Source organism: Equus caballus, chromosome 30 (assembly GCF_041296265.1).
Source record: "Equus caballus isolate H_3958 breed thoroughbred chromosome 30, TB-T2T, whole genome shotgun sequence".
Classification (NCBI taxonomy): Eukaryota; Metazoa; Chordata; class Mammalia; order Perissodactyla; family Equidae; genus Equus; species Equus caballus.
In genome coordinates this window covers 36,853,767-36,871,962 of record NC_091713.1, presented here as the reverse complement: position 1 = coordinate 36,871,962, position 18,196 = coordinate 36,853,767, and the positions used below count along the sequence as shown (strand labels likewise).

The following is an 18,196-nucleotide window of genomic DNA, read 5'->3' as shown; positions in this document are numbered from 1 at the left end:
AGAGGGAGAGTTTGCTCCCTTGCTAATGTCTGATCAGAGATCAGGCTCCTACAGCAAATGACGGAATCGATCAGAAGTTACACCTTTCGTCCCATCTCATGTGGCGAGACATTTGTGTTGGGGTCACCATGCTCAGAAATCCTGCTTGCCTCCCACAGCCCCCACATACCTGCAGCGGACCCATCCCACCTGGGAGATGTGGTTGGGTTTGGCCCTGGGGACCAGAGCCTCAGACCCGGTCTCCGCCGTCTGGGGCTAGCCCTCATCCCTCACATGGCTCCAAGGGAAGTGACCCACGCAGAGGATGGAGAGGTGGACGCCAGCCTGCTTCCTGGCGGCTTCTTCCTCACGCACCATCCCCATTTCCCCCGCACGCTGGTTTCCTTGCATCCGCCCTTATGCATCTACGGGCAAAACCCCAGCCATGGGTCTGTCGCCCGGCCTGACTCCTCTGCCCCTCCCGGGGCAGCTCAGCTCTGCTTCCAAGAGGCCAAGGACGGCCCTGCAGGTTGCTGGTTTCCTCCCCCGCAGCGGCCATTAATCCTTTGGTGTTAATTCTTCCTTGAGGCTCACTCGAGGTCACCAGGGAACCCTCCTGTATCTCCCCCTACCCCTCCCCCCAGAAAAATCTTTCCTTACTACTTCAAGAGAACAGAGGCTCTTAGGTCCGTCTCTTATCTTCCTTACCCCCCTCTGCAAATTTTTCTTTGTGCGTCTCTTGACATCCTTTGCTGTGGTCTTGGAGACAGCATGCCCCTCCTTTTCAAAGCCGGCCCACCCACCCCCTCTCCCAGGGGCCTCCGTCATCTCTTCACCCAGTTCCTCCTGGTCCTTCTCAGCCTGTGCCTCTGCTCAAGTCTGCCCTATGAAGAACCTTCTGTGGGCTCCACGGCCCCCTCTGTCTCCAGTGGAGTCTCCTTCCTGTCCCCATGATCTCCACCGTCCACTTGGTCCTTCGCCCCCAGCCCTCTGCAGGCAAATGCCCATGACTGATTGCCGGTCCCAGAGGGTGGCCTCGGTCCTGGTCTCTCTGGCCCTCACTGCAACTCTGATGCCGTGGTCCTTCTCCCATCATGAAATTCTCTGCTCTGGGACCTTGTCTCTTTGGTCCTCCTTGCCCTTTGTGACCACCCCGCACTTCTCCCTGAATATTGCTATTTCCTGGGCGTCCATCCTCAGCTTACTCAGCTCAATCTAGAATTTCACTTCTAAGGACCTTTCCCGAAGCTCTTCTCTTCTGTGGTTCTGTGGTCTTAATTCTGGAATCTCTCTACAGCCCAGACCTGACCCCAGCTCAGCCTTGTCTGTCTGGCTCTCAGCTGGCTCTCCCCTCAGTGCCACAGAGCCTGTCACAATCGGATGTCCAAGGATAAGCTCATCTTTGCCTGGAAATCAGCTTCTTCATTTTCATTATCTGAATTGGTGGCACCCAATTCTCCCCTGGTCTGCAGTCCCCACGTCCGGTCACCCACAAAGTCCCACCGATTTCACCTCCAGATGGTTGGGGAACCCGCTCATCCCCTCCGCCCCTCACCCACTGCCGTGGTCATGCCCTCGTGGTTTCTCATGGGTTCTTGTCTTGACAGGAACTTGACAAGAACTACTGTGGTTCTTGTCAGGAGCCACCAGAGTTCTTGCTTTTCATCTGATCATGTAACTGCCCTCCTTCAAAACTATCAAGGGCTCCCCATTTCCAAGGGCTTGAGCTCTTTATTGGGGCCGACAAGGCCTCGAGGCCGAGATCTGCCTGCCCCTCTGGCCTTTAGCCCCAGAACCGACTGGCAGGACCTACTGGGGGCACCACTGGCCCTCGGAAGGGAGGAGGTGATGAGCCCACAGGCACCTGCTCGGCTGGGTGGGTGCTGCCCTCAGGGGCCAGGGGCGTGCTGATCCCAGGCTGCCCGTCTTGGGCAGGGGGCACTGGCGGGAGCTGAGTCAGGCTTCCCCCAGCTCCCACGCTCCACCACCCTGCCTGGGGGCTGAGGACGGAGGAGACCTGGAAGAAGCGTTGGCAGGAAGAAGAGGATGCCAGACCCGCGCTTCGCTGTCTATTTCTGAGCATCTGCTTGCCATGCACAGGCAACTCCGCGGGCTCCAGGGAGCCGGCAGGGTGGGGTAGACGGAGGGCCAGCCTGAAAGTGGGGACAGACCTGGCTTCTCAACCCCCTGGCCCTCCGGCAGTCCCTCACCCCGCTGAGCCAGTGTCCTCGCCTGGATAACCCTCAGCCTGGAGCTGTGCTCGTCAGATGAGGCCTGCCGTTCCAGGGGCTGGACAGACACCTCCCCAGAGCCCCGACCTCGGCTAGTGAAGCAAGTTCAGAGCACGAACCCCTGAGCCAGCAGCCAGGGGCTGATGCCCCTCTGCCCGCTACCAGCCAGGCGGCCTTGAGTGCTCCTTAGAGCCTCACACGCCTGCGTTCCCTCGCTGGGAAGTGGGCGCGCTCCCACCGTGGCAGTTGCTGTGAGGTGTGGATCATCAACGAGCCTGAAGCCCTCAGAGCCGTCCTGACACAGTAGCGGGCTCAGCGGTGTTGGCTGCTGTCCACACTGTTGTTACTGTTACAGCCCGACCTCCCCGCCCGTCAGGTGGAGGTTCTGTAGTTAGCAGGGACTTCCTGCTAAGTGTGGTCGGGGGACTTCAGGACCCCAGAAACCCCAACCCTCAGCTAAACCCCACTCCTGGTGAAGCTCTGCTCCGAGCTTCAGGGGGTGATGCTCCGGTGACCCCCAACATGGGCCAAGGGGAGGCCGGCTGGCCCTGAGGCCGTGGGCTCCTCCATCAGCGCATCAGGGTGGACGTGGAGGGAGGGCCCCGGGCTGGCGGTCAGGAGCCCTGTCCCGCCCGCTCTGCGGCTCCTGGCTGTGTGACCTTGGGCAGCTGGCCTCCTCTCTGAGCCTCAGCTTCCCTGGAGGGAGAGTGAGGATGTCAGAAGGGCCCGCCGCTTCCTCAGGCGCAGCCACCCAAGCTGGCCGTGTCAGGTGGTGCCAGAAGAGCAGTCTATTCTAGTCATTGTGTAACCATTTTAATGTGTATCAGAAACAATGTAACTAGCAAGTGACTTCATGACTTCGTGGGTATTGATGCGGAGGACAAGTCATGCGGGAGGTGAGTAGGTGTGAAGGGAGAGATGAAGAAAACCATGAGGACGAGTGGGGCGCAGAAATGGCAAACACAGGAGGAGCCGGGTGCAGGGCTGCAGGCTGGGACCCCTGAGCCCGGTGACATCTAGGGCACCTTCAGATCTCATGTCAGTGAGCTACTTGGCTTCCTGAGGCCTCATCTCCCCCGTGGTCCACGGGGCTGACAACACCCCGAGAGATGCTCTCCGCCAGGCTCCGCTGGGGCGGCTGCGCAGGGGCAGCTCAGACCAGGCAGCAGAGGGAGCCATGCCAGAAACCCTGGACCTTCCCCTGGCCAGAGGGACACTGGAGGGTTGTGGCCAGGCGTGGGGACACCAGGGCCAGACAGTCTGGGTCCAGATCCCAGCGCTGACTCCTCCAAGCTGTGTGACCTCAGACAAATTGATCCTCAACTGAGAAACGGGAACAGTAACCAATCTCACAGGGTGTGGGGCGGGCTCATTGTGAGTGAGAGCGACTGTATGAGTGTGTGTGTGTGTGTGTGTAACAGAGCCTGGCGCACGGCCAGTGCTCAGTGGGTCTAGCTTGTGTCTGTGTGTGGAAAGGAGGGTCTCCCCACTGCTGCTGAGAGGGGTCACCAGCCTCTGTCCATCTGTGTGAATCCAACATGGGTGGACGGAGACAAACGGGAGGCCAGAACCCAGGTCTCTCTGCTTTCTGGCTCAAGCCTCCTGCCCGGTCAGCGAGCTCGGCCAGACGTGCCACTCCGCAGCCCGCTCGTCCCTGGCAGGCACGCGGCCGCCCCCAGGCCGGCAGTGCTGGCTGTGCGAGCGCCCACCCCGGCCCTGGACTGGGTCCCTGGAGAGTCGCTGCCCTCCTGGTCCCCCACTGAGCCCCAGGAGCACCCAGGGGTCCCCTAACAGCCCCAACACCAGAGCTGGTACCATCCAAGCTGCTCCAGAGAGAGGGTCATCTTCCCCAACCATGGGGATCCCCGCAGAAAGACTTCCGGGTCTTCCCAGGGCAGCACCCCACTGGCTCACGTGGCTCCTCCTGACCCCAACTCAGGTCCCTACTGCTGTGCACACGGCCAGCTCAGAGGCTCTCTCAGCCTCCCTGCCAGCCGGCCAGCTGTGTGTCCCCCTCCTTGGCCCTCAGCCCTGGGCAGCACCCCGGACGACAGCATCTCCAGGGCCCTTGGCTCCCGCCGGTGCCATATGTGTCCTGCTGGACCCCGGGCAGCCAATCGCAGGAAGCCAGGAGTGGCCCTGTCTCCTCCTCGGGAGTGGATCCCAGAGCTCAGCAGCCCCCTCCTCCCTCCCCTTCTGGGTGTGTCGCCGTTTGAAGCTTAATCGGGTAAAGTGTACCTGGCTCCTGGCGCCGTGGCAGGGGAGCCGGCCGGAGGCTGCTGCAGACGCCGCGGGGCAGGCGGGCAGCACGGGAGGTCCCGGCGTCCCCAGAGGCCCACGCACCACCGTTGCCGCGAGCAGGAGCTGCGGGGCTGGAGGAGCCGACCCGAAGAGGTAACTGCGAAGGTGGCGGCTGAGGGATGCGCCCAAGCTCTGTCCTGAAATAGTCATGGCCCCACCCGGCCTGGAGGAGCGAGGCTGGGATGCTGTTTACTCAGGGCTTAGTCACCCCGACAGCCTTCCTGCCCACAAAAAGGGAAGACAGAGCCTGGCCACCTGCCGCCTGGGGTGAGGGCACCCACCTCTGAGGGCAGGAGGCGAGATTAGCTGTGCTGACAAGGGCATTGTCACCAGCCGGGCGTTTTTCCTGGACTTGCCCTCTGCAGAGCCCACTGCCTCTGGGTTTAGCCCGATGCCCGGCACCTGCCAGGCTCCAGAGACTAAAGCATGGATTTCCTGGGTGGAAATAAGCCGGGGGAGGCTTTCCTGGAAAGGAGCTGAAATGTGAAGGGCATGGGCAGGGGAGAGAGTATGCTTCTGCATCTGAACGTGGGGCCAGGCTGGAGGTGGTGCAGGGCAATGGTTAGGGGCATGGCCACTGCAGCAGACAGCCCGGGTCAAATCCCAGCTCCATCCCTTCGGAGCTGTGTGACCACAGGCCATTTGCTTGTCTGGGTCTCTGTCCCGTCACCTGCTAAACAGGTCTATAATAGCATCTGCCTCGTGGCACTGTTGTGAGAATCAAGTGAGTGGGGCTTTTAGACTGGTGCCCAGCACACATTAAGTGCTAGATAGATATTTTTGTTTTTTAATCCTGCTGTTTACTAGAGATGCCATCTCACTTAAGATCCCTGAAGCTCTCTGAGCCTCAGTTTCCCCACCTGTAAAGTGGGGATGGAAAGTTCCCTTGTGGGATGAAACGAGTTGTGAGCACACGGTAGGTGCCCGATAAATGGCAGTGTCCTTCCCTGTACGGTGAGCCGAGATTCTGTCCCCATGAAAACACCATATTCCCCCCAATTCCAAGTGTGTGCTTTTCATCCTGCTCCCAGAGAGAGCGGTTTTAGTAGATAAGCTTTGTATTTCTGGCCCAGACCCTCTGTGTAGCTGGTCTACCAAGACAACAGGTAGCATCACCAGAACGTCCTGCGGTCAGACCTGCGACCCTCACACGGGACCACACGCTCGGCCACTGCATCACCCCTCCCCCTGCGGGCTACTTCCTCTCACTGTCTTTATGCCGGGGCGGTGCCAGCCCTGAGGATGCTGAGATGCATAAGGCACCATCCTGCCCTTCTCCTCGAGAGAGCAGGATGCAAACACGCAGCCAGGAGAGGGGACACCCCGGGAGAGCGTCCCCAAACTGATTAGGACTGACGAGGGACCGACACACAAAGGCTTTAGAATTCAGAGGAGAAAGAGAAAGAACGGATCTGGAGAGGGCAGAGAAGGCATCGGGGACAAGGAGAGACCCCGACTGGCTCCGGAGGGAAGAGAAGGACTCGCGTGGGTGGAGAAGAAGGCCGATGCTCCAGGAGGGGAGCAACCCTGGGCGTAGAGGGCGGAGGGAGGTGGGAAGCGGGGAGAGGTGACCATGCTGGACGGGGCGCTGATGTGGGGATACGGCCCAGGAGGAGGTCCAGGAGGAGAGGACAGGGGGCCACTGAGGACCTCCAATGCCGGGCAAGGGAGGTGGGCCTCTGGCAGCTATAAATTGTCTCCGGTGGGGAACACGATCAAAGTCATGTTCTGGAAGATGAATCTGGTCGTGCGCATCCAGAGAGCGTGTGTGGGGCAAGGCCAGAGCCAGGAGGCCAGGTCCCACCCACAGCAGCAGCTGACCTTTGCTGGGCCCGGTCAGGCAGCACGGGAAGACGTTTCCACAGAGATCGTCTTGACCTGCGCAGCGTCCCCGGGGAGAGACTGCCGATGCTCCCCCAGCACAGAAGAGACAATAGGCTTGCTCACCATCCCGTGTCTGGGACCCGGCAAAGCCAGGACCCTAAGCCACGCTGGGCCGGTTCCAGGGTCCCTGGTCGTAAGCCAAGTTTCTGCAAGATGCAGAGAGCACTGATTCCCTCTGAAATGTGGGTAAAGCGGCCTGAACAGGGGACAGATCAGAGAATCCTGGTGACAGCCTGGATGCAGGGGGCTGTGAGGTCCTCAGCCACCAAGAGAGGGACTTGGGTGGGGGGCGAGCAGCCAGGGCCCCCGTGGGACCGATCTGGCCACTGGTACAGGTGCTCCCAGCTGGCTTCCTCCCTGTGGGGTGGGACTGAAGACATCTTCCCCACAGGGACGCCCTGCAGAGCAGACGAGATCCAGCTGGCGAAGCTTCCGAGGAAACATCAGTTCACGTCCCTTCCCTCCCCACAGACCGAGGACGCCGTCCTCCCCAAGCACATACAATGCTCGGAATCCATGATGTGGATGGGCCTCGGGAACCTCAGACTTTCCTTCTGTGGCCCATGGGCTTTTTCCCCATGAAATACCCATCACCCACAAGGGCCTCCCTTTTGCACTGAGAGGGAGGGTCTCTCTCCTCCATCCTGAGTCCGCGACGAGCTGGACCCCACGCACGGTTCACTGTGAGCTCGGTGCTGGGCAGCCACGCTGACAGCCGAGGTCAGGAGCTCCGGAGGGCAGAGGCCAGCCGGCAGCATCCGTGGCACCCCCTCAGCTTGATCCCAGGTCCGAGCCCGCTGATCACGTGGAGGGAGCCTCGGGCACGGCTCCACGTTGCCGGTCGAAGCTGCCTTCTTCCGCTGAATTGCCTGTTTCCCACTGACCAGCCACAGGACCGTCTTCCTTCCTCTTCTCTGAGATCACATCAATGAACGACAAGGATTCAAACACAGTCTTGGGGGCTGACTCGGCGCCACCCAGTGATGGTCAGAATGGTAACTGGCGTCTCCGGCAGGTGCGTGGCTCCAGCCCGGAGGCCGGTTAACACTGGCTCCCATCGAAATTTCCACCGGAGCCCCTTCCCTTCGCCTTCCGCTCCCAGCCCCCCTCCTGCAGCCCTGGCCCCACCCCCCTGAGCGTGTTGCTCCTTTGAGCCATTGCTACTCACGGCCTCTGCGAAGGCCTGGTGAGGAGCGGCTTTATCTCACTGTGAGATGTGCCCCAGGCCCCGTTAGCATCCACTGGTGGCTTTGGGACAAGAGCCCAGACGTCCTGGCTCCTAAACGGCAGCCTCTTTCTTCCCCGTTTGGGTGTAACTGACAGCAGGGGGCAAGGGCGGGGCGGGGTAGAAGGAACAATGTCCAACCTGCCTTTCTCTCTCTGAATCCCAGTTTTACTCATTCTCTCAGGCTATTAAGAAACACTCACCCCTGGACGGGATGATGACGCCTGGCCCGTCCCAGGGTGTACCCCAGTTTCACTCGAATCCAAAATTTAAAATGTATCAGCTGTGTAACCTTGGGAAAGTGACTTTACCTCTCTGTGCCTCCGTTTCCTATCTGTAAAATGAGGATAGTGAGAGCACCCACCTTGCAGCGAGGATTAGATGATTGCATGTATGCACGAGCGTGCACACGCACACAGGTCGTTCTGCAGAGTGCCTGATGTGGGGGGAGTCTTAGCTACAGTAGCCGTTGTCCCCGGTCCAGGCAGGCGGGAAAGGCCGGGCCCTCCATGGCTCTGAGCCAGAGGCTCACTGTTCCCAACGGTTAATCCGGCAGCTCCCTTGGTGAGGAAGGCAAGAATGAGTTTTCTCCCGCGTCCACTGCTGGCTTGGGAGGGAATTTGAGAAATCTTCCCTGCCCACCGGCCCCCAGGCTTCAAATGCACAGAGAGGACGGCGCCGAGAGAGACAGCAGCACAGGAACTAACTCCAGCCCCTTCTATTTGTCTGGAAGCTCACAGTTCTCAGCGGGATTTCACAGACGTACCCATTTGATCATCAGACTGACCCCCAGTAGACCAGGTGTGCATGTCGTCCGCACGTCCCAGCTCCGGCAGAGCCGAGACTGGAGCACAGACATCCTCCTTCAGTGTGCTGGGTGTCCGTCCATCCTCCTCTCGGCTCTTTTCGCTTCTACCTCCCCGGTGGGATTGCTGCCTCTCTCACGTGTACGTGGTGCGTAGGGCCTACTCAGGAGCCCAAATGCATGGCTACGAATCTCAACTCTGCCCTGTACCCGCTGTGTTACCTTGGGCAAGTTGCTTAACCGCTCTGAGCCTTCGTCTCCTCGTCTGTAATGGGGGACGCTATCAGTGCTAACATCCAGGGCCATCCTGAGAGTTCCATGGCACGTGTACAGCAGTGTCCAGCACACGGGGCAGGGCTAGGTGTGTGGTGGACACTGTGACTAATGTGCAACCCTTTCCTCCTCCGCCACACGGGGGACGGCAGCCGAGGTTGTCGTCTGCTGAGCTGCAGCCACAGCGCGGCTGTGGGAAGGAGCTCCGGAGATGTCTGGTGGGTGATTGACAGGTGGCGGGTGATTGACAGGAGGTGGGTGATTGACAGGAAGTGGATGCATGCGGAATACATCCCACTTATTTAGAGAATTGGGTGGATTCAGTTACCCTGCTCCTTCAGACGCCTGGGAAAGAAATCAGGCCCTCAGGTATGGAACTTTCCTTCTGGTCCTTATCAGGACCCACGTGACTGTGGAAAACTGGCAGCCGTGGGCGTCCGTGCTGCATCCAGTTGCAACGCTGAGGGTGGCACATGCCATCTGAGGCGTAGCCACATCCAAGGATCTTGGAGCTCCTAGGACCTCTTCCCGGGGGCGCCCCTGCCCTACTGTCACCACCAGCTGCCAGTCACCCGTTCCTATTAGCGCCCCGTGACTCACGTCCACAACCTTTATCTTTACAAGAACCTCTGAGGTGGGCATTACTGCGCCCATTTTGCAGGTGAGGAAACTGAGGCCTCTAGAATCAGTAACTGGCCTGAGGCCACTCAACCAGTAAGGGCAGAGCCAGGCTTGGTCCCGCAGAGTCTGAAGCCCGGCTCCTCCACTTGGCAGGCTGCCTCTCACACGGGGACGCCCGGGCGGGTGATGGGCTCCGGGGTTTCCTCCAGCACGATCCTGGGGAACCTGCTGTTCTTCCTGTGGGGTCGGGGCAGCCGCCTCCACGAGCATCTCATGGTGACTCCCAGCATGGCGAGTGCCGGGCTGTGGTCAAGGGAGCTAGGAAGGACCCAGCCCCTCGCCCGACTCTGGCCCCCGGGAGATCCTGTAATGATCGTGCCTCTTCTCAAGAAGCTGGGGGCCCCTGCCCAGCCAAGAAGGTCCTCGTGCATCAACCCGCCAGACCCCGCTAAATTGCACCCAAGCTGTGTGACCCTGAGCAGCCCTCTTAGCCTCTCTGAGCCTCATTTTCCTCTTCCGTAAGGAGAAATGATGACCCCACCTCCTCTCAGGTGTGAGGTTCCACAAGACAAGAGAGCGGAGCAGCAGACCTCCGAAGGTGCTGCCCCACGCTAGCCGTCCTTGGTCCCCCTCCTCCTCTTCTTGGAGACCCTCAGGGAAGTGATGCCACATTTGGGCACCTGGCACAGCTCTGCCACGCCCTTCTCTTGGGGAAAGTGGCTGCGGTCGGGCTGCCTGGGAGCAACAGAGCTTCCCGGACCCCGGGGCAGGAAGGGCGGCGCTGAGGGCGGCGAGGGGCTGAGGGGCTCTGGGGCAGGGTCAGCCCACAGCAGCCCAGGGGACGCACCATCGCTTGCTGACCCCCAAAGGCACTCTGTGGGCTCGTGGTGGCTGGCCTGGCTGCCCCCTCCGCTCGGTCAGGTCCGGTGTCGCATCATCGAGATTCTGAAAGGACGGTTTATGTTGAGCGCGCGTTTGGGGAGCTGAATGTGTACCTGGGAGGAGCGGCGGGTCATCCTAGAAATACCTACAGGCTAGAAGACAGACTCCCGGCGGGTGGGCTGGGACGTTTCTTGTTAAAAAAAGAAAAAGGGCTTATTTATCCTGGAGATTTTAAGGTGAAATTCTCTGAATTGTGGTCTATTTGATGTTAGCAGGCTTGAGACTAAAAAACAAAGCGTCCTGAGGTCCACGTGGGAATCTCTGGGTCAAAGGCAAACCGCTTCCTCAGGGCAGGGCTTTATCGGAGATGCTGGTGCGTCCGTGGGCTCCGAGCAGGGGAAGAAGGGGGCCCATCCCCAGAGTGTTGACCTCAGAGCCTTTGGGGGAAGTTCTGGCGACCACTTTGCCTGAAGGCGTGGGGAGGGGGGAGACAGCCCCCCGTGAGGCGGATCAGTCTGTCATTTCCAGTCCTTGGTTTCCATACAAACTCTCCCAGTTTTGGGAGCAGGGGGAGGGGAGGCTCGGGCAGGCAGGCGTCTGATTCAGGAGCCAGAAGGCGCCCTCAGGGACGGGTCCACTGCAGGCATCTCTCGGGGTGGCGGGAGGAGCAGAGGCCCATGACTCACTGGCCCGGAAGCTGCCCCTGGAGCTGTGGGTCCTGGGTTCAGAGGGTGCTGACCTCAGACCCCCTCCTCTGGCTCCGGCCCCAGTGAAGACAGTGAGAGAAGCTACGGAGGTAGAATCACAGCGTCTGCTCCTTAGAGGGTCCAGCCTGTTCGAGGTTCGTGTCTCCTTCTGCTTGATAGGTGACGGTTCAGCCCTGCCCAGGGCTTCCCATTGTCAATCAACAAATGCTCACTGAGCAGGTGCTGTGTGTCTCAAAGATGAGGTATAGGATGGGAATCCTTGCGATTACAGTTTACCACCTGGGGAGGGAGGTGGGGTCAGGAAGAGCTCTGGGGACAGGGCTCTCCGGCCGCCTGTCGGCCACCGTGAAGAGTGTAGGGATGGGGAAGGGGGGAGCTGGAGCTGGCTGACCCCTGGCCACCTGGAGGGCCAGGACAGGGGTTGGCAGATGATGCTCGTGAAGCCATCAACAAGCAGCTATAATAACGTGCCATCCTGGGTGGCTGTGGACGGCTAGAGCCTCTGCCGGTACGCAACAGCGAGGAGCTGATGCTGGGGGCACACACTGATTCTGCACCATTAGACAGACCGGGGCTCATACATGGTGTCACTTTGCTGAGGGTCTCCAGGAAGAGGAACTTTGTGTCCCTGACGTCAGCACCTGGAATTTCATCCACCTGCTGCTGCCATTGCTCCTCATCGCCACATGGTGGGGCTGCCGACTGGTCCCTGAGCTGAGCATGTGGCCGGTCTCTGGGGCTGACCGGATCCGCCCAGGCTTGTGCGCATCCTTGAGTCTCGGAAGGGTCCGACTACTCATGTTTTCTAAGCTCAGGCAAGGGGGCTCCTCACCAGGTTCCCAGGTGAACAGCTCACGGTGCTTGACTTGGTCTGATTACGTCCCTACTGTCGTCTTCCCAACGAGAGAACTCCACCATCCTCCTCCTAAGAACATCCTCAGGGGATGTGACCGCTGCCAGGACGACCACAGCGACCTGCATACCTCTATCACCAGCTCCATAACAGCAGGAGAATCTGGCTTTGTGGTGGGACCTCCCCTCCCATGGGAATCTTAGCTGCGTCAGTCACTTTTGCCAGGTCAGAGCAAGCCCCTCTGATCTTGTGATTCAGAAGTGAAGCCACTAGGAGAAATACTGGGGGCGAGGGGTGTGGTCGATTGGCATCTATTGGTGCATGGAATCACTGATTGTGAGACCTTGGGCCCGTAACGTGACCTCCGTGAGCCTCTTTTCTCTCCTGTAAAAATGGATGTCCGCCCCCGCCTCACAAGAGCAGTGAAGGAATTAAATGAGATGATTCACGAAAAGTGCTTGGCACATGCCCTGCTCATCGTAAGTAGTGAATGAAGCTACAATTGTCATTATTATTATTTTACTGCAACGTTCTGCTCACTGCCTTGTCCGGTGCCCAGGGCAGTCCCAGCACACGGAGACCCACAGCAGGCATCTACTGAATGAAGGGTCTCGTGCCTCTTTATGATAGCTGACTGCACTGTGTCCCTTGGCTTCTGCACGGGGACCTCCGTGTTGCCACCTCCGCTCCCCGGCAGCCAGCTGGTTCTTTGCTAACAGTCAAGAGAGACCTGGCTCCAGAATTATGTGGTCAAGCTGTGGGGCATCTTGAGTCACTTTTCTGAATAGTTTTATGAAAAAAAGATGTAAATAGGATGTGAGGAAAATAAGTATTGACTATTGACTCAACACAAATAGATATCAGGTTGTATTTATGAAAATTGTCATTAGATGTAAATCAACTTCTGACCTCTATCAAATCATATTAAAATAATTAAGCCAAGTGTGAACAGGCAGGAGCCAGGTGGGCGAGAAGAGTCTGGATGCCACATTTTAACAAAGCAAGAGCACTGCTCGTGGACCATCCTGAGCTCCCGTTCTGTGCCCGGGTCTGGGCAGGCCGGAGGGGCGTCACCCTGGAGTGGAAGGCCAGCCCTGCCCACTGCCAGCTCGCAGTCCATCTGAAGACTCAGAGCGCCAGCCTTGAGAGCCCGCGAGGGAGCTGCAGGGCTGGGTGACCACGCTGCCTCAGATGCCGGCAGGATTGCGAGAGCAGGGAGGGGTGGAGAGGGTCCCAGAGCCGTGGGTTTATGCCGAGGTACAGGAGACTGGTCCCCACGGAGCTGAGGGTCTATCTGGAAGAGGTTGCCCAGACCCTTCCCTGGAAGGCAGTGGGGAGCCCCCGAAGGCTGTTGAGCAGAGGAGCGACAGGCGAATTTGTCCTGATGTCTCCCACATCTGCTTCCCCTCTCCAGAGCAGGTGCAGGTCCCCGTGATGCTTAGGATCCCTGTTGAGTTGTCCTGGTTCCGTTCAGCGTGGAGGGCAGAGCGAGCGGGGACAGACTCGGCACTCGGGAAGAGGACAAAGATGAGATGGTGCAGGAGACTCTCAGGGAAAATGAGTTTGTCACCGACATCCCCACCGGGAGAGAGCTGGTCCCCTCGTGTCTCGTAGGGAGGCCCTGCCCGGTGTCCAAGGCCTCAGGCTGTCCCTCACTCGCTCTCCCCGTGGATGCCCCACTCGCTCGCTCGTTCAGTAAACCTTGAGATCTGCTGTGACGAGGACAGCAGTAGATAGAGGGCACTTACAGGACGTTGTGGACACACAAGAAAGAGCGTGCAGTGGGCTCAGGGAGAGCTCCCAGAGGAAATGGCATGTGAGTTGATTCTGATAACCACATGCGGTGAGCGTTGGTTTCACTCAAATTCAACACGGGCCCATTATTTCTACAATAGCAGCTTCCCAGAGTCTGCGAAAGGCTGTGTGTAGGTCAGCCCCACCCTGACAAGCCTGACTTCCTGCCTCCCTCCCTCTCAGTTATTCGACAAGTATTCGTGCAGCATCTGTGACATCCCAGGAGCTGGGCGGGACTCTGGGCACACGGAGGTCACCAGGAGAAACCCAGGAGGATGTGAGAGGGTGTGTCCTGGGCCCACGTGGACTGGGGCGTGCGAGGATTGGTGACCGCCTCTCCACCAGGCAGATGCCTTTGGAAGTCCCCAAAACACCCCCATTTCTCCAAATCAAAGACGTACTTCTTTCGATAAAGAGCCAGACCCCGCGGTGGATCTGTGGTTGCCACCGGGATTTTTACGGCTGACTCAACACGCTGTCTCCGAGCCCTTTAGAGGCAAGGTCTTGGAAGGTGTCTGCCATGAGACTTGACCCCCTCTCAAAGGAAATGGCATCTTGGGGCACTTTTCATAATCCAGGCCCAGGAGGGGTTTTCGGATGTTGTCATTTGATTCTCATTTATTATTAATCTCCTGTGAGGGATGTTTTGATTATCTCTGTATATGGGAACCATGACTCAGAGAGGTCACCCACCCATTACGGGTGAGCCCAGGATTTGAACCCGGCTCTGCGCATCCGCTTCAGCAGCCCCGGCGCCTCCGCTCGTGATGCTTGCATCCCCCTTGAGGGTGGGGGGAGGGGGTGCACAAAGGAGCCCACAATACGAGGCCTTCCTAATATGTTCGCTTTCCTCTTCTTCAGAAACGTTTCCCGGGACTCCTCTGCTGAGCTGGCACACTCTGAACAGCGGCCATCACTCCCGGCCCCCGGGCAGCCCAGGGATCCCCAAGGCCACGAGGAACAGGAATCAACTGGGCGCGGGGGCCCAGAACCGATCCGCAGGGTTAGCGCTGGTGTGGGGCGCCCGCGCCGGGCTGCCCGAGGAGGCGGGTGCGGAGCAGCGCCAGGGCCCCGGAGTTCTGGGCGCCACCGCCTGGATTTGAGTGGGTGCCCGTTGCAAGGGGCCACACGAGTCCGGAGTGATGGCTGGCGTTAGGGAGACCGCAGAAGCCACCCCAAAGAGCGAAAAGAAGCCCTAGCAAGTCCGGGTAGCCCAGAGCTGCTGCTGGCGATGTGACCCGTGCGCGTGGGCAGGACCCCGCAGACCCCAAGCAGCGGCGATTCGGGGAGGGCCTGGCTCCGGGCCCACCGCGCGCGGCACCATGAGCAATAACTTCTGCCGGGCCCTGGTGGACCGGCGGCCCATGGCGGCCCCCGGCTGCATGCAGCTGGGCGTCGCGCCCCCTGGACGGCAGGCGCCCCTGCCGCCCGCCGAGCCCCTGGGCAGCGTACCCCTCCTGCTGTACCCAGGCGCGGCCGAGCCGCCCTTCTACGAGGCCTACGCGGGCGTGTTCCCCTACGCGCCCTTCCCCGGCGCCTTCGGCGTCTACGACTGCCCCTTCGAGCCCGCCTTCATCCAGAAGCGCAACGAGCGCGAGCGGCAGCGGGTCAAGTGCGTGAACGAGGGCTACGCGCGCCTCCGCGGCCACCTCCCGGGCGCGCTGGCCGAGAAGCGGCTCAGCAAGGTGGAGACGCTGCGCGCCGCCATCCGCTACATCAAGCACCTGCAGGAGCTGCTGAGCGCCGCCCCCGACGGCGCGCCCCCCGCCGGCGCCCGGCCCCACCGCCCCGGCGACGCGCCCCCGGCCCTGGCGCCCGAGGCGTCCCAGGCCTCCCGCTTCTCCTCCTCGCCGCAGTTCGAGTCGGAAGAAGCCAGCCACTGACCTGGCCGTGGCCGCCCGGGGCTCAGGGGTCCTCGGGGCGTCCCGCTCCCCACAGCAGCTTGGGGGCTCAGGGTCACCCGCGTGTGGCGGGGCCCTGACACTTGGAGATCCGCGGCGACACCCTCCCTTCCCCACCGCCACCACCGCCTCCTTCCTTCCCGCTTGGGGACGAGGGTGCAGGGCAGAGTACGAGGGGCGCAATAGAGACCCGAGAGCGCGGTGAGGGCGCAGGGCCCGGGGAAGCTCCGGACGCGCGCCGCGCCCCCTCCAGGCCGCAGGAGGGCGACCGGGGACGGTCGTCCGTGGGTCTGGCTCCGGCTCTGCTTCAGCCCCTCGCTGGGCAAGTGGGAGCCCGGCTCCTGGTTGTGCACAGCCGGCCGCGGGGGCCCTGCGTCTGCGAGGCCCCAGGAGGCGAGCCGCGCTTCGGTTCGAACCCGCCATCCCCGGCTCTCCACCAGGTGGCCTCACGAGGCCAGGATCCCCTCGGGAGCTTCCCGCCCCGCCCCCGGGAGAGGAGCCCAGAGCCGGAGGGGGGAGGCCGGGCTGCTGCTCGTCCTCAGCCCGGATGGAACCGACAGACCGAGGAAGAGGCCGCACGTGCGCCCCGGCGGCGCTCTCCGGCTGCCTTGATGGAGGGCGATCATCCGCTCCCCGACTCCCAGGGTGGCCTTTTCCTTGTTTTTTTCCTGCTCAAACTGGAGCCTCTGTGGGCGGCGGGACCAGAGGGGTGTGTTCTGCGCTGTGTTTGCACCAAGGGGTGAATAAAAGATTGCTGAGTTTTGTGATCCCTGCATGGTCTGCTTTCCTCGCCTACCCCGCGCTCCTTCTCGTCCCCACTCCCTTCTCGGAGCACGTGCTGCGGGTGTGGGGGGTGTCCCGTGAGCTCACGCCTGTGTGCCAGGGACAGCGCGGGGAAAGGCCCTGAGACACACCACACCCTGCGCAGTTAGGCACACCGCACACAGTTACCACCCAGTGTGGCCGGTGCCGCCGAGGTGTGCACTTCCGGTTTCTTCGAGGTCTCCACGCCGTGGGGAGGGGTGAGCTTCCCTTGACATGGGTGTGCACGGGGCTGGGGGCTGGGGGCGGGGGCGGGGGCGGGCGGGAAGCGGGGAGAGGAGGAGGCTACACCCCATGGCTGCAGGTCCTGAGATGGGGCGCCCTTGGAGTTGTGCCGAGCTGGGCCACCTGGCACCTGTCCTGGAATAGTGTCACTGAGCAGGGAGGAGAAAATCAGCTTGGCATGGGGGAGCCGGTCTGAAGTTTGAGGCTCCTATCATGGGTTGCCCCCCACCCCCCGAACTCTATCCCCTCAGCCTTGCAGCCACCCATTTTGTCTCCCCCTGCCCCATTGGCGCCCCATCCTAGGCCTGTGTGTGTGTTCCTCCCCACCCCCCACACGGGGGACATATTGGGATGTCACTGGCTGGGCTGGGCAGGAATGACAGCTGCCTGGCCTCAGGCACTCAGGCTGGCCAAAGGGAGACGAGGGGAGGGTAATTTTACTCGCTGGGCGCAGGGAGAGGAGTCCTCCGGTCCCCACCCCCGCTGGCTCAGCAGGGCAGGCTCGGCCAGCGGGCTCAGCCGGCCAGTCCACAAGGCGGGGGCATTGGGGACGCAGGGAGGAGAGGGCAGTGGGGTGGGGGAGCCGGGAGAGCGAGGCTGCCAGGGAAGACATGGAGCCGTCCTCACCCCAGGATGAGGGCCAGAGGAAGAAACCGCCCAAGAAGCCGGTCCCAGAGATTCTGCCGAGGCCGCCCCGGGCCTTGTTCTGCTTGACCCTCCAGAACCCTCTGAGGAAGGCCTGCATCAACATCGTGGAATGGAAGTATCCTTTAGGGCCCGGGGCAGCGGGGCAAGCATGGGTCACGTGGCAGAGGGAGGCAGTGGGGGGCACAGAGATGCGTGAACTGCCACACAACAGCGTGAGGAGCCTCTGGGGAGGAAGCCCTCCATGGAAGGGGACCCGTGGGGCTTCTGGAGCCTAAGCGTGTGACCCAAGTCCTGGTGACAGCCCCAGGTGCCTGCTGACCATCTATGGAAGAGGCCAGGCTGTTTCACGGGGCTGTTCCCAGCCATGTCCAAATCCACATTATGGTGGGCGCCTCTCGGGTTTTGAAGCAGGAGAGTCATTTTAATATGGGGTGGGGGAGAAAAAAGGAGGGGTCTTTGCAAGAAAATTCCCCATCGTGAGCCGGGGAAGGCTTCCCCTCGTCCCCCCGGGGCAAATCCCAACTGGGGATGGAGATGGAGGAGAAAGAGGCTGAAGAAGCTGGCCAGGAGGGCTCCCTGGTGCGGCCCTGGGCTTTCAGCTCAATGGCACCAGGCTGGGGCCAGCGGCTTGGACTCCCTCTCCGTCTGCATTAGCTCTGGGGGGAAGAATGATGAAAATATCTGGGTTATTTGGGGAAGGAGAAAGGAGCTAGAGGGAGGTGGGGAGGCCCACGTCAAGTGGGTTCTGAGAGAGAGGGTGGAAATAGTTGAAATATTTCGGAAGCGTTCTGGAAGACCGGGCTCCCAGCAGCTGTTCCCTAGAAGAAAGGAGAGCATGGGGTGAGTATGGGAAACGTATGGGGAGGACAAGAAGAACAAGGGGCCAGGAACACGTGCGACGAGGTTGCAACCGTCTGGGTCAGAGTCCGCCCTGCTCCCCAAGCTGCTCTCAGCCCAGCCTGTGGGAAGTCCCGCTGCCGCCCCCTGCCTGGCTCCCGTGGGGTCAGTCCCCACCACGGTGGGTTCTCTCCTCCGTCTCTGCTCC

General features: G+C 60.8%; 2 protein-coding genes across 2 annotated transcripts in view; both read left to right on the top strand.

Annotated features, from left to right (window-relative positions):
* The first annotated feature begins 4,428 nt into the window (after positions 1 to 4,428).
* On the top strand, positions 4,429 to 16,207 carry ASCL5 (achaete-scute family bHLH transcription factor 5). The gene is made up of 2 exons (XM_070255788.1): positions 4,429 to 4,604; positions 14,417 to 16,207. The coding sequence occupies exon 2, from the start codon at positions 14,878 to 14,880 to the stop codon at positions 15,436 to 15,438; it is 561 nt and encodes a 186-aa protein (XP_070111889.1). The 5' UTR covers positions 4,429 to 4,604; positions 14,417 to 14,877; the 3' UTR covers positions 15,439 to 16,207.
* Positions 16,208 to 16,912: 705 nt separating this feature from the next.
* Positions 16,913 to 18,196, top strand: part of CACNA1S (calcium voltage-gated channel subunit alpha1 S) — a 65,939-nt gene continuing 64,655 nt past the window's right edge. The window contains exon 1 of the mRNA XM_023632431.2: positions 16,913 to 17,266. Within this exon, the coding sequence (XP_023488199.1) occupies positions 17,115 to 17,266 (152 nt within the window). The 5' untranslated portion in view covers positions 16,913 to 17,114. The remainder of the gene's footprint in view (positions 17,267 to 18,196) is intronic.